Genomic DNA, 27,839 nt, shown 5'->3' with positions numbered 1-27,839 from the left:
GAAGGAAAAAGGGCAGCAGCACAGTTTGGATCCTAGATGATATAGGACAGAAGAAAAGGAAGTATTCTTGACTTGCATTCTGGTCTTGGGAGTGTGGGTCTCTCTCTGAGTAAGTGGAGGGAAAGTAGGACAAACCTGCAGTTCCAGGAGAATGGAAAAAATGCTACAGGTATTGGTGCTTGTGAAGGCTTTCATCAGCTGCAGTGGTGAGTAAATGCTTCCTCATATTAGAGAAAAATCTGAGCACAAAAAGGGCAGGGGAAATCTTGAATTATAGTGTTTTCATTTTTAAAAATCGTCAAGTGTGGAAAATCTCTAGTTTCTTAGATGAAAAAAATAGAGGTTGGGAAGAGTCTTCTTTGGCATCAGACACAATGATGTGCTTTTGAGGGTGGAACAAACAGTATAGTATAAGGTAAAAAGTCAGATCCCAAGCCCTCCAGAGCAAGAACAAAATAGGAGAGATCCTTGGATCTGCTCCGGTATATCAGCGCTCTGCAAAGACCATTTTGGAAGGAAATGTGCATGTTCTTTTCGAGCTTAATAATGCATCACTGTTGTTTTACTAGCATGGTCGTGGTAAGGAAGAAGAGGTACAGCTGTAATTGTGAGCCTAGATTCAGACACATGCATAATTCACCTTGCTCTCTTCAGCTATACTGATTCTCTAGGTGCACTAGGATAGGTGATACTGGAATCTTTACTTTGATTTACATGCCCATAAAACATCTGCACCTGCTCCTGGTGCATCGACACTGACAGAGAAAGGTTTCAGGAAACAGGAGAAAGGGAAAAGCTACAGCTGCTTTGACAGTTGTATAAAGGCAAAGAATTGCTCCTAGTATTCAGAAAAAAAATAGATTAGAGTCCTTTTCCCATCTAGTCATGAAAAATTAGCTTTACAGGTTTCTGTGATCAGCCTCTTAAGCTGCTTTTTGTGAGTTAATGCAGCTGAATATAAACGATGCATTTCTGGGGAAAAAAGGAGGAGGGGGGGAGGAAGGAGAAGGTGGCATGGATAAAGGTGAGCCAAGTCTAGCTAAATTCAGGTCATCTGCCACTTAGATGAGGCACTTCCCAAAGGAACTATGGTCTCACTGGGCAGACAGCCAGAGAAATTGGGAGGATGAGCTGGATATCACAAAATATCTGCTACTCCTCCTCACCCTTCTCCTTAGTGCTTGGAAGGTACTTGTTTGTCTGCTTGGGGCCAATATAAATCAAGAAAGCTAGGTTATATCTGAAGCCCTCAAGTCTGGATCCACTGTGCTTTTTTCAGGTCCGGTTCTTCAGAGCAGATACCTAATGGCCCCAGTCTGCATGGCCCTTCCATACCACCAGGAAAGCTGGGTGCTAGTAGTCTAGAAAGGGAGATGTTCAGTTGCTTTACAAAATGGGTCAGAATATGGAAGTTTAAATTTTTTTGCGGTTATCATGTGTTATGGATGACACACATCCCTCTGACCTGTCTGGGATACTCTCTGATACGACTCTTCAGATTTTCTCTAGTCCAGCTCTATCTATCTCTGGTGGGAAGATTCACATTGTCTGGAAGATTATATTCCAGTTTAGTAATTGCCCTGGGAGGAAATATTTCCATTAAAAATGCTCCGTCAGAGATTTTTCTTTTGCTGCATTTCTCCATTCTTTCTAATGAGCTCTCCTTTGGGGTCAGCCCCACTAGTGCTGGAATCAATTACACACAGGGTGCCACTGACTCCACAGTGAATCAGTGCATGCTAGCAGCTATTTCATGGCATGTAGCAATACAAAGCAATACTGCAGAGATGTCTAACTAAAATTGTGTCTAGAGAAATACACTGGATGCTAAACACACTTGAAGCAGAGAGCACCAAATGCCTTAGGAGTATATCTAAGCAGTTTTCTAAATAGTTTCCATCCTTCTTAATTTACCTGGAAGGGATTCTGTGAAGAGCATGAAGAGAAAGAGAAAACCTTCTAAAGCAGATATATCAAGGAGCTGCATTTGATAAAGATGTGAGATTCAAAGAATGGAGCTGTGCCTGCTCTCCCAAAGTTATTTGATAAAGGAAAAACATTGCTCCATGTCAAAACCAAGCTTCCTCTGCATTCAGCCCCAACAGTCCTCTAGACTGTCCTCCTGGACAGAGGTCTGCAGATCCTCACTTTCCTTTGAATGGTCCTTCCCGATAGCTCTGGTACAAGCTATTGCATGGAGGAGTGTTTCTGCCTGCACAGCTATACTGTTGTGACCTATGAGCAACAGGGAAGTTACATTGGTGACGTTAATCAGTGCAAAAGTGCAAAAGGACCTAATAAAAATGCTTAATTGCAGTAAAACAACAAAACTGACTTGTTCATCCTTCTTTCCACATGTAAGGTACAGAACAACATTGCAATTGATGTCATCAGAGTGCCCAATGTCTTTGGGGGTGGGAGGAAGTCCACTGCTGTTTGACTAATCACCTGCAAGTAGAAGCAGAAAGCCAAGCCACAAAAGCAGAACATGAAGGCTAGGGAGCAGGAATTAGAAATGCACCTTAAGATCTTATGAACACTATAGCTGTGATGCTGCTACAAGGAGCAGGATTTGTGCCTCTCTCTACCAAGAAGGAATTTGAAAACTGGCAAGCATCCAGAGAGAATCAATAAAAATAGCCATGGAGTTGAAGCAACTGTCCACATCCCCATGCTCTGTGAGATGTAGACAAGCCCAGGTTTAGCCAGCTGTGGTATTCAGCACATCTAACATGTTGGCTTCCACATTCTGGTGACACCTGTCTATCTTAAGGACATTTTCTCCTTTACAGTGTTATTTCTTCTCTTCAACTGTTGTTCCCTGCAGCCCTCCTGGATCTGTCTGGCCTCCACCAGATCAATGGGACATGGAAGGGATCCACCACTTTACCTTGTACCTATGTGCCTTCAGAAGGTTTCACACAGCAAACGCTCATCTGGAGCATGGAGCGAGAGTATAGCACCTCCACCATCTTTCGGAGAGATAACTCTGGTGACCATGTCTTGTTGTCTCAGTTCAGAGACCGTGTCACTGTCCCAAAGAACAGCTCAGGGGATGTCACACTTCAAATCAAGAAYCTTGAAATCCCTGATAGTGGACGCTATACCTGTCAAGTCATCTGGAGGTCTGAAAATAACAGCTTGGTAATAAAGGAGGTGACCACTACAGTTAAAGTTGTCAAAGGTAAGTCCAGTAATTAAGCTCTGCTCTTGCACACCCTTTCTAATTCACAAAGCATGTGGTACAAGATGCAGCTGGTAGGAAGCAGGAAGGAAGCGTCTTTCACAAGGAAGCGCAAGGAAGAGTCTTTCACTTCATCMTGTACCTGCATCCAAACCGGGTGCTGAGGCATGCTGTTGGGAAGAGTGTCTGCATTTCTGTTGCTGCTAGCCCATCTCTTCTGAGGAGGAAATGATGCATCTCAGCACTGTGATAGTGTGGTGGACTGTGGAAGGGGGAGCAGTTAGTTCAGACCCAAATCTAAATCTACCAGTGGACCACTTGAACACACTGCTGCTTGAGATAGCACTCAAATCTGTATTTGATTCTATCCAGAAAACCAACATCTCTGTGATTCCTGTAGCAAGTAGGAAATCAGGTGTGTGTTGTATTCAGCAAGTATGGCTTCTCCCCTTCCAGAACATCCTCAATGTGTGCTAGAACTAACTCTTTCTGCAAGGTGGGTTTATGGCAGGGCAGAGAGGGCACCATTCCAACAGAGCTGCCTTGCTGTGATACGGCAGTTGCAATGAGTGGCATAGCTAGTATAAAGCTGTCTGTAGGAACAAGAGAGCTGAGCTTCATCTGTGCAGAGAGGTGACATAAGTGGTGCCTCTGTTCCTTCTGGAAAAGGGCTTAAACTCAGCAAGTGAACTGCCGTAGAGCATAGGGAAGACTTCTAAAACAGCAAGACCAATATGACCTGAGCCCAATCTGCTTGTCTTTCAGTTGCAGTGACTAAGCCCATCATCAGGGCTGGTGAGCTGGGACTGATAGTCCCAGCAGGAGCCAGGACCAGCTTGACCTGCGTGGCCAGCGGATCCCCACCCATCAGCTACCGCTGGTTCCTCGGAGAGCCGGGAGGAAAAGCTCAGCATCTGAGCAGTCAGGCTGAACTCACATTTGAGAGTCTGCAACCCTCYGACTCAGGGAAATACTACTGTGAAGCAGAGAACAGGGTTGGGAGAGGTGTTCCCCAGCAGAGTGATGCTGTRGAGCTGATGGTGAGAGGTGAGTCCCCAAACTAGAGCTTATCATCWCAGCTGTGGGAAATGATCAAAACAGTTTCCTCTTTCTGTGCACAGATCAGAACATTAACATGAAATATGAGTTGTGATTTTAGTGCCACTGAGAGAGGAAACCCCAGGGTTTGACCTCCTCCCTGCTTCAGAGCAYGGCTGATCATGGCAGGGCTGAGAAAAATGTTCCTGTAGGACCCAGACTGTGTGGGGTGGGAGCCCCACTCTTGCTCTTGACATACATTCCTCTTACCTGGGTTGTAGTGCCCATGGGGAGTGAGGGAATCATCCAGTTGCCGGTCCCTCCCACAGGGTCCCAGTCAGACAGCGGCCCGGCACTGGGACCTGCAGGCACCCCAGGCCCAAGCTCCCTTCGGTGGGAGGTGAGGCCAGCGAGGGCTGAAGTAGAGGCAGGCTCAGGACTGCAGAGGAAGTGCCGCTTTCTTCCTGGCGGTGCGTGAATGATACAGGGCATGGGAATAGGGCTTTGAAAAGAGTGAGCCAAATCTACCTTAGTGTCTTTTGGGGCTACAGATCCTCTGTCCAGGTGGGATAAAAGTGGGTGCCCATGTGCCCCAGCTGCAGGCGCTCAGTTCTGGGTGGCTGGGCCAGAGCCCTGTGACAGCAGCCAAGGCAGCACTCGGGGAGCCGCAGCCTGGGAACCAGGGTGCCRCAGAGCTTCAGCGGGAGGTCTCCTTGGCGAGAGAAGGCCGCCTTGCGGCTTCGTCTGCAGGAAATGGTCAAGGCAGTTTCYTCTTTCTGTGCACAGATCAGATAATTAACACCAAATATGCATTATTTTTGGAATAGTTGCACATCAGTGCAAAAGAATGTACAKCAAAGGAATAGAAGTAATTAAGACCATACTTACTTTCTAACACTGCTGGCAACCAGTCCCCTACCTGTCCTCTACMTGGGTGGTTGGTTGGTTTTTCACTGACTTACAAATCAAGTGGGAAAATTCTCCTGTTTTACTACAGCAAAAGAAACCATGGTCAAATTCCTTTGTTGCCTGTCACTTTTATTCAACTTGCAGATCTGCCCAGAACAACAGTGGTTTTTGACASTGATGTGGGAGCCTCAGAGAGATACCACACAACCACAGGTGAGGGGTTAGTAGCAGTTACAGCTGACAGTTAGAACAAGGAGTCAGTTGGAGGATTAACACTAGCATTTTGCAATGGCTTTTGCTGCTGGGGAACACTCTTGAGAAAGTATTATTTTTAGTCTGTTTGGCTCAGCTTTTAATTTGTCTGTCTCTGAATACAAAGCATCCTGCTTTCCTAACTCTGCAAGCTTTTTGCTTGCTTGCAGGAGGTTTGTATCCAATCCTTTCTGAGGCTGTCTAGTTGTACGTATATGTGAGTTTTATGTGTTACCACAAACTGTTCCATCCTGTGGGCTGGTTTTAGGCTAGCAGCATTTTGAGCCTGTATTCTCAAGGTTGGCTATAGAGAGACCAGTCTTCTGACAATTTCCATGGCCTGTGTGGGCTGTAGGGTAAGGTTTTGGGGCATTGGATCAGCTGTTCTCTTTGTGGGTTTGGGCTTTTGGGTTGATTTTAAGTGTACTCCCACCCCAAGAACACTTCCACCCCATCCCTCCATATGTATATCAGCCAGCCTAAAGGAGGATTGCTGCGCTCCCCCACTCTTGCAGATCTGCCCGCAGCAACGGCAGCCTCCGGGAACGATGCTGTTTCAGCAAGGCCTCCCATTGCCACAGGTAAGCAGAGACCTTCACAGCACTAAGTAAAAGGCTCATGCAGAAAAGTACAAGATTAGCACTAACGAGGGCAGACCAAACAGGGGACTTGGCAGCTGCTTTCTGCAGCAGATTTTGTTTCAGGGAGCAGATTCCTAGCCTGTCAAATACTAGATTTTCTCTAAGCGAGAATTCCCCTCTTGGCCTCCTGTCCGTAGGTCTTCTGGAGCTTGATTTTTCCCTTAAGTTTGCTTTGTGTTTCTGCCTTAAAAGGGCTGAAAATTTTACCATTGAACTCAGGCACGGATGTCACAGTTTATCTAAGTTTTCGCTGCTGTTGAAGGTTTTGTTTGATTTTAAAGCAAAATGAGTATTTAATGCAAATATTCACCAGCCTTAGTGAGCCTGCATAGCAGGGGCTTGGTGCAGAGTGTGCAGAGCAGGCTGCCACAGCTTGGCTTGATGTCTCACTCAAAATGCCTCACGTGGCTCTGCTCAGCACCACTCTTGCAATGCCAGTCTGTCCTACCCATTAACCCTGGGTAAGGAATGCTGCCCCATGGGCATGGGTCAGCCCCAGCGCCCAGATGTCATGCGACGTCCACGCGGGGTCTCCAGCCAGGTGGCCGCGGCTGGCAGGGCAGCAGCAGGTCCCAGCACTTTGCCCCGAGGTAGCGCTGCAGTAAGCAGCCCCACGCAGCCCAGGCYGCAGGCAGGGACGCGGCCTCGCTCGGCCACGGTGCCTGCGGACCAGGGCTCGTCTGTCTCACCCAGGGCCGCAGCGGGACAGCCTGCCACTGTACCTCATCATCCTGGTGGCCGGGCTCTGCGTGGCCACGCTCGTCTCCATCGCTGTGGCCATCGCATGCCGAGGGAAGCCGAGGGACGGTGAGCAGAGCAACATGCAGGTGGGAGGAGATGGGAAGCGGGTGGGCGTAYGGGTGCTAGGACCGGCCCTGGGAGAGGTGCTGCCTCGGCTGGGCTGTGCAGTGCAGCCACTGCTCTGGGGCCACTTTGCACGTGCTGCCCCAATTAAAGACCGGGGCGCTCGGCTGAAGCCAGCTCCATGGGGTCCCTCTGGCAGGACAGCTCTGTCCACACCTGCCCATCACCTGCCCTCAGTGCCGGACACCCCAGTGCGGAGCATGAGCCCCTGGGAATCGCCATCACCCTCCTCTACACCAGACACCGCAGTGCAGAGTGTGAACCCGTGGCAGCCTGGAATCACATCAGCTCATGACCTGGGGAGGCAAAAGACCTGACAGCCCCATATGTCACTGTTCATTTTTGTCTGGAAGTCTCTGTGCTGATGGGAAGCCTCTCTTAGGGAGAGCCGAGGTGGGAAGATGATTTCCTGAAGGTGGGAATGCCTGAGAGCAGCTGATCTTTTTCTTTGTCAGATTAATAATAAAATATATTGATGTATATCTTTGATTCTCCTTTTTTTTTCAGAACCCCTCTATGAAGTTGCATTGTGAGCACAATTTTTCATCTGTGATGTTGAGAAGACTTTGAGGGATTCAGTACTGGCATCTGTTTCAGAAAAACCTCTTTTCTCACTGAATAATCAAAGATTTCCTTGACTCTCTGGGGGGAGGATCTGAAAACTTTGACAGTGTATTTGATTAGCAGCATGAGGATATTAACATTTAAATGCAGAAGATAGTAAGAGAGGGTCTATCTTTTAATACATTTGAATGAGAGGAAGATATTTTGGGTCCCTCGCTCTGTCTTGCAGATGCCATAGGAAAGCTGTTCTCTGTAGTAAGCTTCCAACATTATTTCACAAAGCAGAGAATACATATTCTCATTTCTTCCCTCAAGATAAGTTCCTCACTTAAGAAACATACCCCAGTGGTTATCCAAATATGTTATTTCATGCAATTCCTGTTTGCTTCTACCTATAAGAACGTATTTCCTGCCCCATCTTAACCTTACCCTCCTGTGGCCCCACCAACTGCTGTTTTAGCAATTATATACCTACAATATATACCCATAATAGTAGTTATTTGGCAAAGGTTGGACTACATAGTGATAGTCCAACTTTTGGAAAGTCTATTGAATACCAGTATGATCACGCTACCAGCGATTGTGATACCAACGTTAATTGTTTATTTCCTCTTTTTGAGTGTGTGTGTGATTCTTTTGATACTGCTTTCTAGTTTCTTTCAGAGCCTCTCAGACTCTTAGTAGATTACTGTAGGTTTAGCTATTCTGTGGTCAAGGTGTAGATCAAATGACTTCTGATTTATTCCTCCTTCTCATTAATCTCTCTGTGTTGTTTCAGCCATAGCACTGTAGATGTCCTGAGAACAGAAGCTGATTTGGAAGTCCCTGCTAAGAGCCTACAAGAGGAGGTAAATTCTAGGACTGAAGCATCATATGAAACTGTCGCCACAAAAGACAATCATTATAGCAACATATGTACTGGGAAAAACATTTGTGAGTGCAAGACCCTTCTGAAAGCAATGGAATCAGAATATGAGGTAGAAAATTTTTAGTAGAGTATCTGCATTTCCACATAAGCAGCTATGCAGAAGATGGAGCTGCATATCTCATATGGTGAATTTTACCAGCGGAAACTATTTTTCCTGTCTGCTTTCTCTGCTGATAAATATACCAGTCTCATTGTTTTGTTTAACCTGGGGGAACTGCATAATCTTGGGCTCTGGTGAATACGGTCCTGCCTGTTGGTGTGGAAGCCCTCAGCCAAGTGGTTCTCTACCTGCATTTATGTAGCTATTAATTTATGAGCAGCCTAAAGGACAAAGGAGGAAGAAGGGGCCTGGAGAGTAAAAACACGTAAGCATTTAGCCTGCAGGTGTAGGTGTAGCTGGCTGCAACACTGCTGGCCAATAATACCAGCAGAGTATATTCTCAAGCATGTGTTCCCCTGTTTGGACATCACAGACTGCAAGGAACCAGGAATTGTGCTGGGAGTGGAATGTTCCCTGGCTTTTACAGTTCAGCAAATACTGGTTGTAGAGCTTGTTTGCCCTTGAGTCTTCATCTGAGAATGGTAAAGGGACTACAGAAGGGGCTGATGTCCCAGAAATGTCATTTTTTCCAATCAGGCTGGAATACATTACTTAGAGGGAGAGGGACTGGCCCAGAGCTGATGATCCTCGTAACCCCCACTGGCTATTTTTCTTCTGGAAAAGCAGAGGAGGTGTTGAAAGAAATGTTAGAATTTTATTTTATTATGTGAGGGCCAGAGGCATAGTAACATAAAAGCATTGCAGAATATTAGCCTTCTTAATGATTGCTTAGAAATAAAACTAAGGCATTTGGTATAGTGATTGAACAAGAGACCTCGCTGGACTCAGCACAGATTGATACCAATTTACTATGGGGAATATGACGCAATCTTTCTGTCTGATTACAATGGAGATATTAATGCTGACCTGTGTCACAGGGTTGCTGTGAGCTTTCATGCTTGTAAAATGTCTTGAAAAGTGCTTGATTAGTGCAAAGCATTTTCTTCCTTGAGGCAAATACAAAAGGCTTCAAAGGAGTCAACCTCATACTGATTCTGACTTCCTTGATATTTTACCATCCATTGCCTTCATATTTCTTTTATTTACAAATCTGTGCTTTTGCTCTGTCTCCTGATTAAATTCTGAGAAACAGCTAGAGAGCTAGTCAGGGCCACAACTTGACTTGGGAGTTTGACTTGTGTTTGTCTTCTAAAGAGGAGAGGACAGGAGGGAGACAGCATACCCACACATCAGCCCACATCAAACTCCTCTCATGACTACAGCTTACACCAGACCCTATAAGGCTAATTTTCAGGGTCTTGGTGCTGCCTTACTTGAAGATTTTCACAAACTGCAGATATTTACCTCTGTGGTGACAGCATGGTAATATATAGAAAAATGAAGGTGACAGAGTGAGGCCTGAAGTCAATGGAAAAACTCTGATTTCAGTGAGTTGGTCAGGTGTATCAGTGATTGAGCTAGGRACATTTAGTTGAGGGTTTCCCAACAGCACCTTTCTTCCAGACCCTTCAGCTAGTTCTGTTTTTTCAGTTTATTGGTCATAATCAGGTGATAAGTGTTATTATGCTACTAAGTCACTGTCAAAGGTTAGAAGGATTCTGAGGATACTGCAATACTGACTTCCTTCAGTGCCACTGGATGGCTAAAAGAGGAGCTGGAGAAGACAGATGATCCAAATGATATAAAAGCCTTGCCTGTGATTTAGCTCAGGAGTTAAAATCCTTGACTTTCATCTCACACCATTACTCGGTATGTTGATCTGCTCTGAAAAGCAGGAATTTTAAAAAATCTTTGGCTTCCTATTTATCGGCTGTCAGATTCAAATCAACTATTCTTTTCCAAGCAAAAGCAAAGCTGTTTTCTAACAGCCAGTGCTGCAAATGCCTCTCCGTTCCAGAGTCTCAAGCCAGATTCTTTCACTTCAGGCTGTGCAGTCCCATGATCTTTAAGCTACACAAGCCTTGAGGACAGCAGAGTTAGCAAGCCCTTTGATGACCTTCGACAGCCTTGAATCTGCAACACCTTCCAAGCCCATGCCTAAGCTGCAGGCTTAGGTGCTGATTTACGGGAGGGAAAAAGCATGGAATAACAATGTGGTTATCTCCTATTGCCACCACCATGCTGTATGCGAGCTCTTCCACCCCAAGGTACCACTGGAGCTGGAGGAAATGGCCCCTGCACTGTGGGTCTGTCTCAGGCACTAACCTGTGAGGACCACCTGTCCTCCCTGCTCGCAGCTGGGCTGTTGCTGGCACAGCTGAACTGCCCCAGGGCTGGCTAGCAGATTTCATTGCCGGCCAGCAGGCCCTCGTCAGCGAGTGCTTTGGGCAGTCCTGTGGGCTCCTTGTGGCCTCAGTATACCTGGGCAATGGCTAAGCATGTTGCAATCACAGCACAGCTGGAAAGTAAAGGTTGCACTGACTACACGTAAAACCTTAAGAGTTCATTGCTTCCCCTTCCCCCGCTACTGACAATACCCTGACAACTAAATGTGTTCCCAGGGTTAATTCCAAGCAGTCTTGTCGTGAAAATGTAGCTTTGCATGTAGAAAACAATTTCCTATGCACCTGTCAAACATAGAGAAGCTGTGAGGATAAAAGCCAGAGCAAGGCAGGAGAAAATAACACCGAGAAACAGTAAATCATTTCTTCCTGAAACACCATTTCCTGTATACATCTTAAATGTCAGGGCCAGGCCAAAAGAAGCACCATGACTGTGGACTTAGAGATGTGTAGCAATCAAAAGAACTGATACTGCTGGAAGAAGTGCAGAGAAGGTCACATCCTCTAGAAAGCAGGAGACCCGATTCAGCAGCCTGGATGAAATCAGCTGGTGGTCTTCATCCAGCTCCCAGATAGCAGGTGTCTGTCTCAAAACCTCCAGCTCTGAGAGCCACATAATACCAGGTAGCATTTTATKTTCCCAAGCCAGAAGGCTCTACTTCTCTTCTAGCACCACCTACTGACAAGAAAACAAAAACTGCTGTGCTGTAGGAAACAACCCAAAATGAGAGAGAACAGACTGAAGGCATACCCTTACACGCGCTGCTGGGAAGCAGCTTATCAAAGCAAGAGTGATGAACACTGTACATGCTTGAGTGCATAAAAAGAGGCATCACGCTTAGGCGAGTTAGGTGGTGTAAGGCATGGGCTAGAGAATGAGGTGAGATTGCTTGGAAAGGAAGGAGTGAAAAAGGTCCAGGCTCTGTGCCCCCTCCTCTGCCTGTAGCAGGGCATGACGCTGACTCTGGCTATCCCAAACTCCAGCTGAAGGTGTTCACTCTTCTGGGAGATGAGATGTGAAAAACCCTCCTAGTCAGAGTCCATCAGAGCTGGTGGGTTTCCAGGAATCATTTCAGTTTCCACACATTTCCATATTACAATAATGCAAACTATTTAAACTCTTTCAAATAATGGTCCCCCACCAGGCCACAAATATGCCTGCCTCTGGCACCGTTTTTCACTAGTTCAAGTCCCAGGAAATTCAGTTCTAGCTGCCAGGCAGATTGAGATGACTGTCACGCAAACTGCAACACTGAGCAAGAAATTGGGCTTCTTTTAAACTTTTTTTTTTGTCTTTGTAGTCTGAAAGGTTCACATTTTCAAAGTTTCTCTGTAACTACAAGCTCTAGAAGCGTATATACTATTAAAACTACGATTTTTACCTAATCCTTTAGCTCCAGGAGCTAGAGCTTTGAGAAGGGTGCCAATTTTCATAAAACTTGCGATGAAATACCAAGCCTTGCCAATGCCGGTTCCCCAAGTGGCTGAACACTTTGTTGACAGTGCTGTCACCTCTGTGCCATGTCATGAACCCTACAGCCACAGACCCCAGAGGACAGCCCATGCCCGCCAGCTGACCGACAGACAGGGAACGGCTATGAGGTCCTCAGCCTGCATGCCCACTGAGCAAAACTTCCTATATACCCAGGACTGTTGCCTCTTCCTACCACATGGCTTCCAGCAGCCATTTCCTACTCATTCCTCTGTTTGGCTTTAACACAATTAAGAGTAGATGGGACAGGCCCAAAAGTATCTTGCCWAAGCCTGTTGCCACCTTTAGGGAAATGCAGACCTTACAAGATTCAGCTCTAGATTTGAGTCTGCTTTGGTTCTGCAGCTAACTGCCACTTGGACTTGTCTGAAGACCATCTGACTGCTGCTCCTGTGTGAGCCAAGGAGGAGGGCAGCTTCCTGGGTTAGCTGCCCAGAAAGTTAAAAGAGAAACTCAGCTCATTCTGCAAACTCTGCATCTCTCTACAGTCCTGTCCTGCTGTCCTGGGCAGAGAAAGGGTTAAAAATTGCAGGGGGAAGGGAGGAGGAAGCAGGGGCAGCTTGGCCTTGAGAGACTTTAAAGAAGGAGAGGGGAGGAGGAGGCTGGCTCTTGGAGGAGGTTTCTCTGTGGGATCAAGGGAGCTGGGGGGAAGGAGTCCCCCTCTGCCAACCAGTCAGCKTGTGCTGGAGCTTCTGCAGGTGGGAAATATCTCTGCTTAGCCAAAGCTAGTTGGAACTCAGAGAGATCTGCTCTGAGCAAGGAGGCCTGAGGTACAGGGAACCATCTGCAAGATGGAAAAGTGAGGAAGTCCTGAAGGTGTGTGCTGAGTAGGGAAGGTCCTGCTGCCTCCTCTCCTGGTGCTTGCAGGCTTTGGAGCTGCTTGGATAGTATCTCTTCCAGAGCTGCAGTACATCTACTGACAACTGCTCTAAAATCAAGAGAGCAGCTTAAAAAAAAAAAAAGCAAAAGTCCACATGCCCTGCATTACTGTTAATAATCTTCTCTGAATGTGCATTTTGGCTTCCCCCTTTTGCCAGGTGGTTCCTGAGCTATAAGGTCATACTTTGCATTCCCAGGCTTTTCTTCTCAAATGCGTGAAATATGTTCTTTAATGCAAAACCTGTAAATTTTGTTAACATTGGATTTCTTGTAATTGTGAGGAGGAGCTGTTCAAACTATGAGCCCAGTGCTAGTGCGGTGTAAGGTTGCTGTAGTGGGGTGTAAGGAGCTGTGCTTAAATCCACCCCAGGGCTAAAAATGAAGCAGAAATGGTCCTTTCACAAAGGGGTGTCATGCTGCATGTTCTGTTCCTGCCTTCACCTGAAGTTCCCTGCAATAACCTTTGTGTCCAAACAGCCTTATTTGTGTCCCCTTTGTTAACCCTTTGTTAACCATTTGCATTTTACATGAGGAGCTGYTACTGTGGGTGCTTTGTCAGGGGGCTTCCTGCCTCTGGCCTGGCCTGTGCACTAGTGCTGCTCATCTGCTGCCCTCCTCCCTCCGTTTGACATCTCCAGGCAGCAGTCATCTATCCTATGGATTTGAGATGCAAATACTTGGGGTGGTGGGGGATGGAGGGGAGAGGAGGAATAAGGGGACAGGGAAGGGAAAGGGGGATGTCAGTCCTGCTTTAGCAAAGCAAATTTATAGGGAGAGTCATTGTCTTTCATTAAATCAGTCAATACAGCTGGGGATGAGGCATCAGATGAGATCTGGGGCATGTAAGTCCTCCTTGATGGACTTTTACCAACCTGGCATATGTCACTGCTGTCTTGGTCTTCTCTTCCTGGGTAGGAAGTGTAATTACAAGTTCATGTAGCTTTTTATGGCCTGAGCACTGGAAAGAACAAAGCCTAACTTTTACCTTTAGAGCCCTGGATTACAGTGATGCTACTTCTTCAGGACATTAATTAATTATCAAGCAAATTTTCCTTCTATCTCTGTAYAAGCATTTTATGCTGCTTGTATTACAAAAGGTTTCCTAACACAGTAATGGATGCTACAGGATGGCTGTGCTGCAGTGTCAGGCTGTTAACACTTTCCAGGGGGCTGGCAGAGCCTGGCTGTCCTTGTTTGGGTTGTGGCAGGGCTGGGACCTGCTCCAAGCATTAGTCTCTTGGCATATATGTTGGTGCTGCTCTCTTGCACATCCAGCTGGCCCCCAGGTAATAACTGGTAGAGAAGGGAAGCATTATCCTGCCCAGGCACAAGAAGTGCTGAGACCATTAGAGAGGTGTGTGAGGTCTCTTGTGCTTTGCTGCTGGGGATAGTGTAATTCATCCCCACACTAGCAGTGTAGCTAGTGCATAAAGCRCAGAGCACACTTCCCCAGAAGCTGGCCTTGAAGACACCAGATTTAAAAAGCAGCTTTTGGTGTTAGCAGTTTCAGGGGCAATGCAGAACAGAAGGAAGGAGTGGACTGGATAGCCACTACCATGATCACGTGGAGTAGAAACGTGTGGTACAAGGCTGGTGCTAAGTGGAGAAGGAACTGAAAACATCTCAGCTTCCCCAACCTCTCCTCACAGCAAATCCAGACTCAACAGGCAGGACTGGCTATCTTTTTTTTTTCTTTCTAAGTCACATCCTTATCTTTTTTTTACAATTAACCTAGTGTTTTATTCAAGATTTGCTGCCATTATAAGCTCCCAACTCCAAATTCCCTAACTGACTGTGTAAGACTATGTTTTTTTCTACTTTTGATTCCTCCAAGGAGCTCCAGGGGGCTTCTTCAGAAACCCTTAAGCCTGGGGGAAGCCRCAGATGGAAAAGGCAACAGGGCTAAGGAAGGGGTAGCAAATGCCCCAGCTGGAGCAGACCCTGTGTACTTCAGTTGTTGGCACTGTCTTTAGTTCAGACAGCAAACCGGTTTTGGTCATCATCAGCAGAACAGCAGAAATGCAAATAGCCTCTCTCCAGTGCTTTGGTTGTTGTTTCTCCCTGTGCAGCAAGTGTGCAATTTTTTTTTTTATTTATATTTTTGGCATGCTTGGTAGTAAAAGCCTTTTTTGACCTGAACATTTTTCTTCTGAAAGTCACAGAGGGCTTTGCTGTGCTGTGTCCCCACTGAGTGACAGAACTTCTCCTTTCCTTGCACTGGTCACTCACCCGTTGACTCCAGCTCTGCACCAGCACGGAAAGGAAAACCTCAGCTTCCGCTCTGAAACTACACTGTCTCCAGATAAATGCTATTTTGTAGTAGCCAGTGCAGTGTCATGAGACTTGCAACTCCCCTTGCTTCAAAGCAAGGTGGAATTGCAAGGTTTGTACATTTGAGAGGACATGTTGGCTTTTAAATTGTCAGAGCCATTCTGAAACCATTGTTCTCAACCTGGAGAAAGGTGAGGAAGTTCTGGACAGAGAAACTGATCCCACTTTAAGCTGATGTTTGTTCTTGCAGGAAAGGATAGAATTAAATTTTTTCCCCTTTCCCYCACCAGTATAGAAGGAATTGGAGGCTACCCAGAGAAGAGTCAGCAAAAAAGGAGAAGGGCAAACACCAGCAATGGTAAAAACTGTGAAACTGTAAGAAAACAGTGTTGAAGAGCTTAAAATGAACACTCAGCTAGCTGTGGTRCAGGACTTTAGGTCTTCTGAAACCACAGGGGCTGTGATGGCAGAAAGAGTTTGAGTTGACATAGCTGCCTGCTACATTAAGGATCTACTGGGGACAAAATCACCCCTGAAATAATAGACTTTGCTCTTTTTTGAAGCCAGCCTCAGCAATGTGGATCAGAGGATGTCTCTGAGTCATGAGTAGGTGCTGGAGAGAGACCACGGGAGTGTGAGTCATAATGAGTAGGACTGTGTTTGTCCAGAAGTGCACAATAAGCCCTGCAGATAGGACATAGGCAGAAAGCAGAACACAATTTGCTTAGGCAATGCTATATATTAATTGGTCACAACTTTGTACAAATCCCAACTTCTTCAAAATATTTGGCAAGAAATAGTAGCAAGAAAAAAAGACCAAAAACACAATATTAAAGTCTACCAATATTTTCAAATGTTGCAAAATTTGCTAGTGRTATTGCCCTGAAACAAGTCAGTAGTATCTTGGTATTTTCTTTCCGTTTCTGAGTTTTCAAATGTAAACATCTTCAGAGAATTCAAAATGTCAAATGGGGCTGGGCATTCATCCTGTGACATTCTCCCGCCTCAAGGTACCTCAGGTTGTGGATATGAATTGTCACAACTCAGTCATTTAAAATGTTAACCAATCATTGTATCTTCAGCTGGGATGATTTGGAGGGAATTATTTTAATAAAATGGTGGAAATGTAGCAAAAGCAATAGGCAGCCTTGCAGCAAATACTGACTAGGAATAACCAGCCAAAACCAATAAGTATTTTCCAAACAAAACAGGCTTCAAGGAGAAGTTGATAGACTACATGGCTTAATTTTAAAATGGATTGAGCAAACAACCACTTTGCACTGGCCAAGGGAAGTGAAGCATAAATAGTCTCCACTTCAATTAAAAGAAGATTCCTGTAAGTCCAATGAAAAAATTCTATGTCATAGACAATGCTGCTACTGCCCATAATACTGTGGTTGTAGTAGCCATAATAGCCATAACCTTTAACTGAACAGGAGCTTAATTAGCAGCCTGCTAGTTAATGTTGTGAAAGAATCAGCACTGTCTTTGGCTGCAGGGAATAAGGAACCTGGGCCAGATTCTTTTCTTTGTTTTGCTGTCATGGTGGAATTGTGCCAGCACCACAATTATAGAGATTCGCCAATAAGATGAATACCCCAATAGGCATTTCCAAAACTGGGGTGGAAGGAAAACCTGACTGCATAGGAGTCAGAAGTAAACATTCAGTAATGAGATGGTTTGTTTGATACCTCTTTGGGTTTTTGGGAAGAATACAGACAGGAAACTTCCCGCCTGAGTCAGAGGAAGGGGTTGGTCTCATTGGTGTCGCGCTGTGTTGCTAAGCAAGTGCCTCACTTGGGGTATTTGACAAACTGACACTCTGCCACACTGAGTGTCAAACTCAGCTTGTCAAATACACGCAGTGCTGCACTGCAGCTCTCCGAAGTGCCGTCGAACAGATCTTTGCTGAGGTGGCAGCCTAGGCAGATGGAGAGGAAAAAGAAGGGCTGAAGCTGCTGTTAACTTCAGAGGATTTTTTTTCAGTTAACAAAACCTTCATTATCCCCACCCTATTTTGCACTCCAATGCTTTTCTTCAGGTGAGATAGAACTGCATGAGCAGATACTGCCTTGTGCTGTGGAAAACATCTGCTGTGTTAATCCAAAGGCTGAATACCAGTAAAGCTGGAAATGATGCTGAAAGTTTTAAACTAACCTTCTGCCTTAGCTGTACGGCTACACTGGTAGCTGGAAATATTGACAAAATGGCCAAACAAACATTCAGACATACAGTTTGGGTATATCATCAGGAAGACCAACACCTCTGTAGACACAGAAAGTCTAAACAAAGACCCAGAGAACATATGGCAGGGGAGCAATTTTGCACTGGATAGAGATAAGGGCTTGATCATCTAATAGATTTTTCACAGCTTTCATTTTTATTCTCCTAAATTGAAACAACTTGTTGAAGTTTCTCAATTTAATTTCTTTTATTGGGTCCTTGTTGTAATTTTGCATTCAAGTAATCAGGCACTCCACAGTGCCTCTGTACAGTAAGGTACTTAGCTAAGTGCCGAARTCTAGATGTGTGAATAGTTCAGTTGTAACCGGTGTGACAGATCCCAAAGAACACGGGAYTGGACTTCTGTATCTTAACACAAGTTTGGCTAAAACCAATCTTTTTACTCAGATGTAAGGAGCCGAAGAGGGAACATTTCAAGCCTAACTGAAAAAAAAAGGGGGGGGGAGGTAAAAATCTGCCTCTGTATACACAAAGTGATTTGTCATTGACTCTGTTGGAGGTTAAGTTCAGCTGCCAGCTCTGGCTTAGTGCCATATGTGTTCACTTTTGTGAAAAAAGTAACCAGAGCATCCTCTCATCCTTGCAAACATTAGTCCCAATCTCCCTCTGCCACCAGGATGCTGCACTGTTAGGCAGAACGGTTGCAAAGATTGTAGTGCTAAATGAAAACCAAACCGTCACATATGGAAACAATAAACTTCTTCTAGAATGAAGTGAAACTTCTGTTGTGAAAACTAACCCCTTTGCTCCATTTCCCGCTCACACAGAAAGCCTCTGCTGCAAGAAATGGAGCTTTCTACTCCCACAGACTGACATAATCCAACCTTTCAGCACAAAGGTAACCCTTCTCTCCCACTATTCCCTTGCACAAAGACCAACAGATTCCTTTAGCAATATTGTGYGTTAAAGGCAGCAATGCATTAAAAAATTAAAACCAAAAATATRCAAAAGATATCGCTAAATATTACTGTGCTCTGTGTCCTTCTGGGATGCTGAGTTAAGAATCTGAGTCTAAAAACAGATTTGAAATACTGATACTATGTAACTTTTCTTAAAAAACTCATCATGACTCCTAAAGTACRGTTGTTTTGTATAACACTATTTTAATGTAATGCATACTCTTCGCATGCCAGGCCCAGGCATAGCCTGGTTTTAATAATGGCCTTTTGAGCTTTCTTCCAGTTCCCCTGATTTTAAATTCACATGACCAGCAGCACCAGTTTCTAAGAAAGCAGCCAGGCTATTTTTGATACCACAATGATAAACTAAAATGGTATGTTAATTATGTGTTGGAAGGCAGACTATTAAAGGGCACAAAAGTATGRTTCAGTTAAGGTATATTAACAGTGGCCTGCAGTGGCTGATTTATTCAGTCTTTTCTGTCTCTAACTTCTAGGATTCTACTTTAGAAAGATGATCATAGGATCCCATCTAATATTACACACACAGAAATAAGCCTGGAAAGGGGAGAGGTTTTTATGTAAAAATACAAAACAAAAAGTGGTAATGTCAAATATATGGTTTCTAGATGTGCTCCAAAAACAATACAGAATGAAATAAGGATTTAACAGCAAAGAACAGCTGTAGCCTTGAAGATAAAATCCACTTCTAGACAGGGTTACTACAAAGCCTTTGGCATTTTTAAATTCCCCCAACCCTTCACATTAGAACTTTAGTGAGATGTAAATAGTGGATAATTCTTTGTTCTGGCTCTTAATTCAGAACGAATTTCAACCACAGTAGATTAAAAAAAAAAAAAAAGTATATTTCTGGAACACTGGAAAACTTGTATCAGTGTTAATAAGCTGGTTTAAGATCAGTCTAGAAAAGATATATTGGCTTAAGCACAATTAAAACTGATTTCTCTTATCTCCCTCAAGGTTTCATACCAGTAGTGATATGGTCTGAGGTACAAAGCAGTCAGGCACCTGACTTCTCTTGGTTACTCTGGGAGAGGGGCACCCACCTATCTTCTAGGCCTTCCCAGCATTTTGTTGCCCTTGTGTAAATGTTTTAATGTAACCAAGGCTCTAGATTAATGTTCGTTAATCTAAAATACTCTGTTCTGTGCRTTTTAACAACAGATCAGTCATAAAGACACCTGGGTCCCTGTCTAAAGTCAGTCTGTCAGTCTGGTTACCAAATTACTGTCCTTCTGAATTGAACTCAGCTGTATAATGTAGAGTAACATTTTTTAATAAGCTCTGAAGGGTTTGCATAGGGTTGCTGGTGTTAATGAACCAGGGATGCTCGCTCTCTACCTGGAGAAGATTTATCAGTAAGAGTTAGATACCCCATACTGCCGAGAGCATTCTACCAGCAATATGGATAAAAGAGAAATGAACCTGTGGTCCCATAAGGACTCCCAGCTATATGAAATTGTGATGCAGAGGTTGCACAAAGGAAAGACTGAATAGGCTCTTCAGCAGATACCAGTCACCAGACTTTCCTCAACTTCAGTGCTGTTTTCTAACAGTGGAAGATCTGGCCTTGAGAGGGAAAGAAAAAAAAAAAAAAAAAGACAGCATTGCTTCTTCTAATGCACCTTAAAATAATCCCCCCATTGTGGCTTCTGAGGGGAAAAACAGCCATATGAAATGTTGCTGTCAGCAATAGATAAGAGGGGGGTCACACAGTGGAGATAATTCTATCAGTAGATAGGATTGGAGCTCACTACCCCACCCTGTAATGATAATATCTGTTTTGAATGGATTTGTTGTTGTCAGAGCTTCTGGTTTCAGCCTGAAATGGGTATTTCCAAGTAAAAGCCTAGGGTTATAAAACAGACTGAGCAATCAGCTGCTAGAGTTTTTCTTTCTGCATTCTTCAGTCAGTCCCTTACTAAAGTCACAAAAAGCTTCAGCTTTCCCCTTCCAAGCCACATGTGATCTCTCAGAAATTTTTAAAGGGCTGTCAGACTTCTCCAACTTGTGATGAAAATCAGTGAAAAGTAAAATTATTGGATGGATTTGACTCTAAAACTAACAATAGCATGCATAAAAGTGTGGCTGTGTGGGTTTTGCATGCTGAGTGACAGGGTCCTAAGATGAAGACTGCAGCCATTTCAGGACAAGTACTTGTTATATAGGATTTGAGCAGAATTCGAGGCCATCTCTGTTTTCCACTTAGCAGGGAAATCCAATTCTCAGATTGAACTGAAAGCAAAAATTCCCAAAGAGCCATGGGGAACAGAGTTTGCTGAATGCCTGACCATCAGTAACCTCGGTTCATGCTTCTCCTAGAAACTGCAAGCCTTCACTATAGCAAAGTCAAATTCAGAAGTTTTTACTCAGTGCAAACTTCCATTGGATGCCGTTCTGATCCATTCTGGACCTTCCCATGATCCCAGCCCTTCAGCTGCTTCTGCTGGGATCTTTGCCTGACAAACATTTGAACGTTTTGCTCAATGAATTCAATCTCATGTATCAGGCAGGCTCCAGCAAAGCCTGGAGCTGCTGCCAAACGGGCTTGCTGCATTGCAGGCAAGCTGGCCTGCATATCCAAGCATATCTCTGTAACACATCTGCTGACTTGGATGAGACAATTAACAATACAGAAGCAGAGCAACAGGCCAAATGCCATAGCTTGTTAATTAGTAACTCCTGCTTCTTAGCTGACAGATGCCAAAGCAGCTCCGTGGCTGCCTGCTTGGCTGTGCCATGCAGCTCCAGGCTAAGGAGGCTGTTGCTGCTGATGGGGCCAGGCTCTGCCTTCCCCAAGGGCTGACACAGGTGAGGAGAGAGTCTTTTCAGTAGCATACAAGTCACTTGTTCCCCAAGAGAAGCTGTGCAATGGCAGTGCAGGGTAACAGCTTTTGTGACACCCTTGTACCTGCCCTTGGTACAAACAGGAGGTGCCAGGCAGGAGGTGATTCCCCTCTCTCCTTGGCTCTAGAGTGACTGGGGAGACCCTTGCTTCCTCACTGGGGGCTTTGAGATATCTTTGGGCTGTAACTTAGTGGATGATGTGCTGAACAGCTGCCGCGCCCTAAGGAATGCTTCTGGAAACTGCAATTCCATAGCAGTTGTCTCAGCCTTTAACTGGAGGTGACAGCCTTAAGTAGTTCAATAAGGACTGTCCCTGAGCAGCAGGCACCCTTCTGCAAATGTGCAGAAGTTCAGAGGAGTAAGGACTGCAAGGCCTCTCCAGAGCTGAAAATCACCTCCACCTTCTGTGCCCTGTAATTTAGTAGGGAACTCAGACCATGGCTGCAAGCCTGATACATTGAAAATAGGTGCCACTGATCAAATTATCACAACATAAAAGGCTTTGGGAAGCACGAAACCAGCAATGAATTCCCATTGCAATTTATCCTTATTGTCAAACTGTTACCTCAACAACTTGTCTGTGTTTACCTTGATTTTTTTTTTCCTTGCTTTTGTMATACGATCAAAGAAGCTGTTAGTCCTAGTTCACTGGCTCTTCCTAGGCAACCCTCTCCCCCCCCTTATTCAGCCCAGGCTGGAAGTCCCTTCTGCCTAGCCCTGCTTCACAGTAACATCTTCCTCCATCTTGTCCTACAGGTCCCAACTTTAGTTTTTTATATTCCCAAACAAGTCAAACAAGTAATTCAGCACTCTTCCCTCTAGATATGTCTTATTTTTAATAAGCAGCCACGTGGTTTTATAGCATGTACCTTGATAGCTGCTTCTCATTCCTTCCTGCTGTTTGCACCTCAGCTTCACCTGCAAGCTCTTTCACTGTCAATTCTGGTATCACTGTCAATTTGGCTGTGAACAGCACCATGATCATGGGTGATGTCATGTCTCAYGGATGATAGCAGTAACACTCCCATCATGCCAGTGCAGTGAGTAAAATAATTGCTGCAATGTTGGTGTCTTTATTTCACATGTTCTCAAAGAGTTCAGCAGGATTTTACAGAGTGCTGCATCCCTCTTCACATGAAGRCTCAGCATCAGACCCCTAATACTGGAAATATTTTCCTGAAGTACCCAAGAGCTGTTTTCTCTTGTTCATGATAAAAAAAAAAAAAATCTATACCATGCGACAGTGAGGTGGATGGGCCAATTTACAACTTTGCTAAACTAGGCATCAGGAGTAAGCATGTCCCTGATATTGCTGAAATATGGGATATGCAAAAATCTGGATCTAGATTTCACGCCTAGGATTCACATCATTGTAAGGGACAGAAAAGCATGGAGCACCCCCCCATATTCTTATCTGCCCCACAATTTAGAGTACAGAGAAACAGAAAGTCACAAGTGCAAGGAGCCTTTTCAACAGCTGATAATACATCAGCAAGGAGATTGCAGAATACTGCAATTGGTTCTTCATGATTTATGCAAAAACACCAGGGAAGGGCTTGTGAAAACTCTTATCTTGAACACCGCTGATCCCCATACCCATTCTCCAATCTCTCTTCAATACTCACCTTTGAGCTCTGGCCTCCAACATCAGCTCCTCTCTGCTTTTGCTGGTCTCTGTTCTCTCTGACAGCTCACGTCAGCAACATCAGAGAAAAGAAAAGTGTGTGCGTGGGGGGAGAAACCCTTGTCTAATATTCTGAAGTCATCTAGGTAGAAATCAAGAAAAAGAACTGAAGAGCACACTCACGCCTGCGCTGGGACACCATCTCTCCCGGGTAAAGCCCTCCTCCATCCCGCAACTTCCCCTGCTCTGTGTTCGTTGTTGCCATGTCTCATCTATGACTAATTTAGATCAAAATCTCCCTATGGCCAGCAACTTATCTGTAGTGTGTGTGTGTGTGTGTGTGTGTGTGTGTGCGTGCGTGCGTGCATGGGGGTGGGGAGCATGTGCATGTGTCTGAGTACCAGGTACAGTTGTGTACACATCATTATTGCTATTAATTCTAATTTATACTCATCAATGAATCTCAGTTCCAAGGGCAGACCTTCTTGACTGGAATCAGCAGCATTTCTGTCCCTTAAGCATATGCTTACAAAAATATACACTGCCCAACAGCACAGCTTTTCCTTGGAAGGGAAATACCAAGAAAGTCCTCTCTTTAAAGCATATGTGCTCTCAGACCCATGATGATGCTGAGGGGATGCAACACAAAAGTGATCTGACTTGGGTCCCCTAGCAAGTAAACATATAATGTGAGGTAGCAGGACAACTTTCTGTATTCCCAGGAATGTGGACATYATGGGGGTTTCAGTATCCCAACCCCTGTGGTTCTTTGAGACCTCCCAGAGAAGAAATGGGATGACAAGTCCTGAGGGACCAATCCCTCCCTCCATCTCAAGCCACCCATTTTAGCCAGACAGAAAGAGGAGCTGGTACCTACCGTGCCTAACCGGCCTGGCCCTCTCATGAGGGTGGGGACTGTGCGGTGCAGGCCGGGCACTCAGGGCGCCCCAGGGGACAGCAGAGCAGGAGAGCAGTGTGGGGGTGCAGCCCAGGCACACAGCTCGTTTTTGAAGGGGCCGCTCCTCCTTCAAGAGGAAGCTGCGAATGGGGAAGATAAGGCTGAGGTTAGATAACAGGAAATGTCTGGATGTGAGTGACAACATGTCCAAGTTGTGAAAGCAGCACCTCTCTCCATCCTGCTGCTGGGGTGCAAAGCTCACAGGCAGAGCTGAGAGGGAGGGCACAGGGGGAGGCACTCTGCATTGGCAACACATATAACCCTGCCACATAACAGCAAGCCCTGAGGCCAAGGCACAGCTGGACAGCCATACTCCTTGCACGGATGCCAATAGTGCAGGGAAGGTCATAACTCAGAGTTTAGGCTATAGTCCAGCAGACCTTCACTTTTAGACAGCAAAACCATTTAAAMAGCTGCACTGCCTTGGCTTGCCCTGAAGTCCAGCAATTGAATGGTTCCCCTGCCTGTAGCRAAGCCAGGCCCTGTGCACACAACTGCAGAGGACCAGGGGAGYTGCAGGGTGTGCCGGGAGAGGAGAGCAGCAGACATCACATTGGAGGCAGAAGCCACCAGAACAGCTTTGTCTCAGGAGACAGGTTCACCYATATGCTCTGCCCAGAGAGATTTCTTATTTTGAGCCTCTGGATATGTAAGGAGCAGAGTGAGAAAAGGTTCTGCTTGGCAAAGGAGAACTGCCCCTCTGCCCCATTCAGATGGCTTTGCTCCAAGAGGTTCCCAGCGGGGTCTGTCTCTTTTTTTGAACAAACTGATGCAGCTGCAAYGCCTCTGCTCCCCAGCGTGTACATGGGTAGGCAGCCTTCGTTTACTCAGAATCACAGCACCTGACAGAGAAATCAGTGTTGGGTCTCACCTTCTCTGAATCTGCCAGTCCATCTGTATATCCATCAACATTAACAAAGGATCACTGTCACTGGAGTAGCTTAACATTCCCAACGCCTGCACAGAAAAGTAAAGATCAGTGTTTCTTTTAACACCCTTAAAAATTATAATCAAGGCCCAAACCACTGTTTCTCACCTTATGTCCTCTCCTGGACTTCCCACAATAATGGGTGCTTTAAGATAGCCATCACATCATCTCTTAATGCTATTTTCATTTAACCTGGCTGGGAGCAAGGTTAGTCAATGCAGCTCTAGAAGCAGAGGCCAGCAAACTGTGTGTGCAGGCTCCAAGTACAACCAGTGCTGCAGAAGCCAAGCTGATTCAAGCAAGAAATTCTAGAGAGAAACTCCTTAGTGTTGTCAGTATGGTGTACCACATCTCTTATAAGGCCAGGACTCCTTAAAAATATGTCACTCTCTGCTTTATCCCTAACATGTTTGCTGTCAGCTAGCAATGCCAGTGTGATGAAGATTTTGGGATCGTTCTCGTAGGATCAGTTTTCTCACTCCTGACACTCAGTTGCTGCCTTTCCTTTCCAGTTTCTGCAGCTCAAGCTTTCCTTTTCCAGCCTCCCCACTGTTATCCCAGCTCTGCAGCCAAACCACATAGAGATTCTATAGGGTTTGCTGCCGGGGCCCTAAATTAAGCTAGCGGCTTTCAGTTGTGTTATCAGCATGCTTGGGTTGCAGCCACATATTTTATTCCATTCTTGCAGTTCTGTCTAAACCCCTGATGTGGAAAACACTTATGCCTCTGAATAATTATATGCACTTTGAACTCCTTGGGACTGCTCACAAGCTATTCATGAGCCTGCATGCAGACACAAGTGAGGCCCAGCRTTCATGCTAAAAGCAAAATCTGGCCCTTGTGCTTAAGGGACAGTTAGACAATGAGGAATACAGTCAGTGTCAAGTTCCTCTTTCATTTGCCTGTATTTTAAAACACATAATGAAAGAGGAATGGAAAGGTTTGGGTGATTTGGTTTTGTTTTTATTTTGKTTTTAACTGGAGAAAGAAGTAGGTGCATTTATGCAGTTTGAGCATTTTTCTTCTAGGTTTTCTTCTTCGCTCTCTCTTTCTCCCACTTGTATGCAAAGGGTTCTGAAACAGGTGAACTTCTAGGTCAAGTTCTATGGAAAGACCAGTGGGTAGATACTTTATCGCCCCCCCCATTTTTTTTTTTTTTTTTTTTTTTGTGGTGATGCAGTACAAAGAAAGTGCTGAAAAGCAAGATTTTTAGTCCCTCTGATTGGAAAATAATTTAGAAAAATCATGAGCTGGCCAGACTGAGAACCTCTGAAGCAAATACACAGCATTTTGTAATTTCTAAAAGTCAGACCTAAACTTAGATCCAATATCCACAGTCCACATCTCTCTCCTAGATTTTCATAATTATCTTCTCAACGAGAAGCTGTAACTATGCATTTCCCTTTACTTTCTGTTAACTGAGTTGCAGATCTGTATTCTATTCACTAATTTTTGCTACAGTTTCTAGTTCGAGTTTGCAATGTTATCGATAAAACACTGTCAGCCTATTTCTGAACTTGCTCTTATGTCATTTCCATGTATGTGACTCCCTCAACTTTACTGGAGTTAGTAGTGATTTGCAAYAGTGTGGCTCAGAACAGTCAGGCCCCAAAGCAAAGACAGAAACAGAACTCAATATATGTTGAAAAATGTACAGACAATTCAAAAACTTTCCTTAGCAGAACAAAAGCAGTGTCAATATATTGCTCCATAAATTAAACTGCTATGAACAAATTGCAAAGATTAGAGCACATTTGGCTTCACCTTCATGATAAACATCCCCATACTGCTCTAAGCTTAACTGTCATCATGTGGTACATTTCTTATTTGGGAGGTGCTCTTGGTGACCTTGCTTGAGCAGAGAGGTTGGACTAGATGATCTCCAGAAATCCCATCCAACCTCAATCATTCTGTGCTTCTGTGTTAGAGAATTTAATCAGAATGGTCTCTTTTGGCCAATAAATCTTAAAATGTTTTGTGAACAGTTTCAAACTGGTATGCTCAAATGTAGGCTATTAAATTTACAAGTAGGCTGGTGGGTAAAAGCAGCCCCCTGGCAAAGGATGTGGATCCCTAGACTTGCAACTGTGGACTTCTGCATATCAGTCTTTTCAATTTCATGAGTTTCAGAGATTGTTACAGGTTTGGCAGTTTTGTCCTGCTCATTTTTGTGTCATCTGGCAGCAAGCCTTGTGAATTTGGGATCTGAGTCAGGCTGGAAAATGCTTTTTTGATATTTCATGCTCCCCTTGGGTGGCTACACAGAGTATTATTGACTTTATGTGTCCAAGGCAAGAAAYGTATCAGTAAAAAATGATAGTGATGAAACTGAATCAATGTGAAAAGAGGCAAGACCCTTGCACATCCAACAGAAGGTCTTGGACCCTAGGGGCATTTCTGCAAACCTTGCAGAAGCTGAGCACGGTTTGCAGAAACTGAGAGATTTTTTTTTAACCAGTAGTCTAAAATAATGACTGAGAGATGCTTCACTGTTAACCTACACTGAACCTCATTAGCCTTCCCAGTGGGAGATCCAGTGTCTCTCTGCAGCCTGGACACCCTGCTTTACACTGTAMCCACTTGCTGCAGTCTTACAAGCCAATGTTGATATCCAAGATGGATGTTTCACAGAGAAGCTTATTTCCTYTACATTTTGCAAATGTCACCACACTGCACAGCTCAGTGCAATAGCCTTGAAATTGCACTCAACATTTCCTAATCGACCTGTTTTTTTTTTCAGTACATTTGCAGCATGCAGTTCTGCGGCCTGCTCTGGGAAGAGAGAAGAGGAAGGAAGGAAGYAGAGAAGCTGGGGGGATTACAGACTGCCAACAAATATTGTTTCACAGAGGTTTTTGCATATTACTTCCAAAAAGGACAAAATTTGCTTGGAAAGCAATTGGAGAAAAGGGGCTAAAATGGGTCATGCAGTCCATTTAGTTAGCACACAGCA

General features: G+C 44.8%; 1 protein-coding gene across 4 annotated transcripts; it reads left to right on the top strand.

The window, feature by feature from the left end:
- LOC146590254 (V-set and immunoglobulin domain-containing protein 4-like) lies at positions 1 to 27,839 on the top strand. Of its 4 annotated transcripts, XM_085314913.1 has the most exons (9): positions 1 to 206; positions 2,828 to 3,184; positions 3,950 to 4,231; positions 5,276 to 5,344; positions 5,899 to 5,964; positions 6,718 to 6,831; positions 7,396 to 7,417; positions 8,231 to 8,300; positions 27,627 to 27,839. In XM_085314913.1, the coding sequence occupies exons 1-9, from the start codon at positions 152 to 154 to the stop codon at positions 27,801 to 27,803; spliced, it is 1,212 nt and encodes a 403-aa protein (XP_085171039.1). In that variant the 5' UTR covers positions 1 to 151; the 3' UTR covers positions 27,804 to 27,839. The 4 variants fall into 4 exon arrangements, with proteins under 4 accessions (XP_085171039.1, XP_085171040.1, XP_085171043.1 ...); XM_085314914.1 differs by lacking the exon at positions 27,627 to 27,839 and having other exon boundaries at positions 8,231 to 8,584; XM_085314917.1 differs by lacking the exon at positions 27,627 to 27,839 and having other exon boundaries at positions 6,718 to 6,851; positions 8,231 to 8,584.

Source organism: Rhea americana, unplaced genomic scaffold (genome assembly GCF_003343005.1).
Source record: "Rhea americana isolate MKP2758 unplaced genomic scaffold, rheAme1 scaffold_414, whole genome shotgun sequence".
NCBI lineage: Eukaryota > Metazoa > Chordata > Aves > Rheiformes > Rheidae > Rhea > Rhea americana.
Note: the sequence above shows the minus strand (reverse complement) of the source record. Positions and strands in the feature narration are given on the sequence as shown.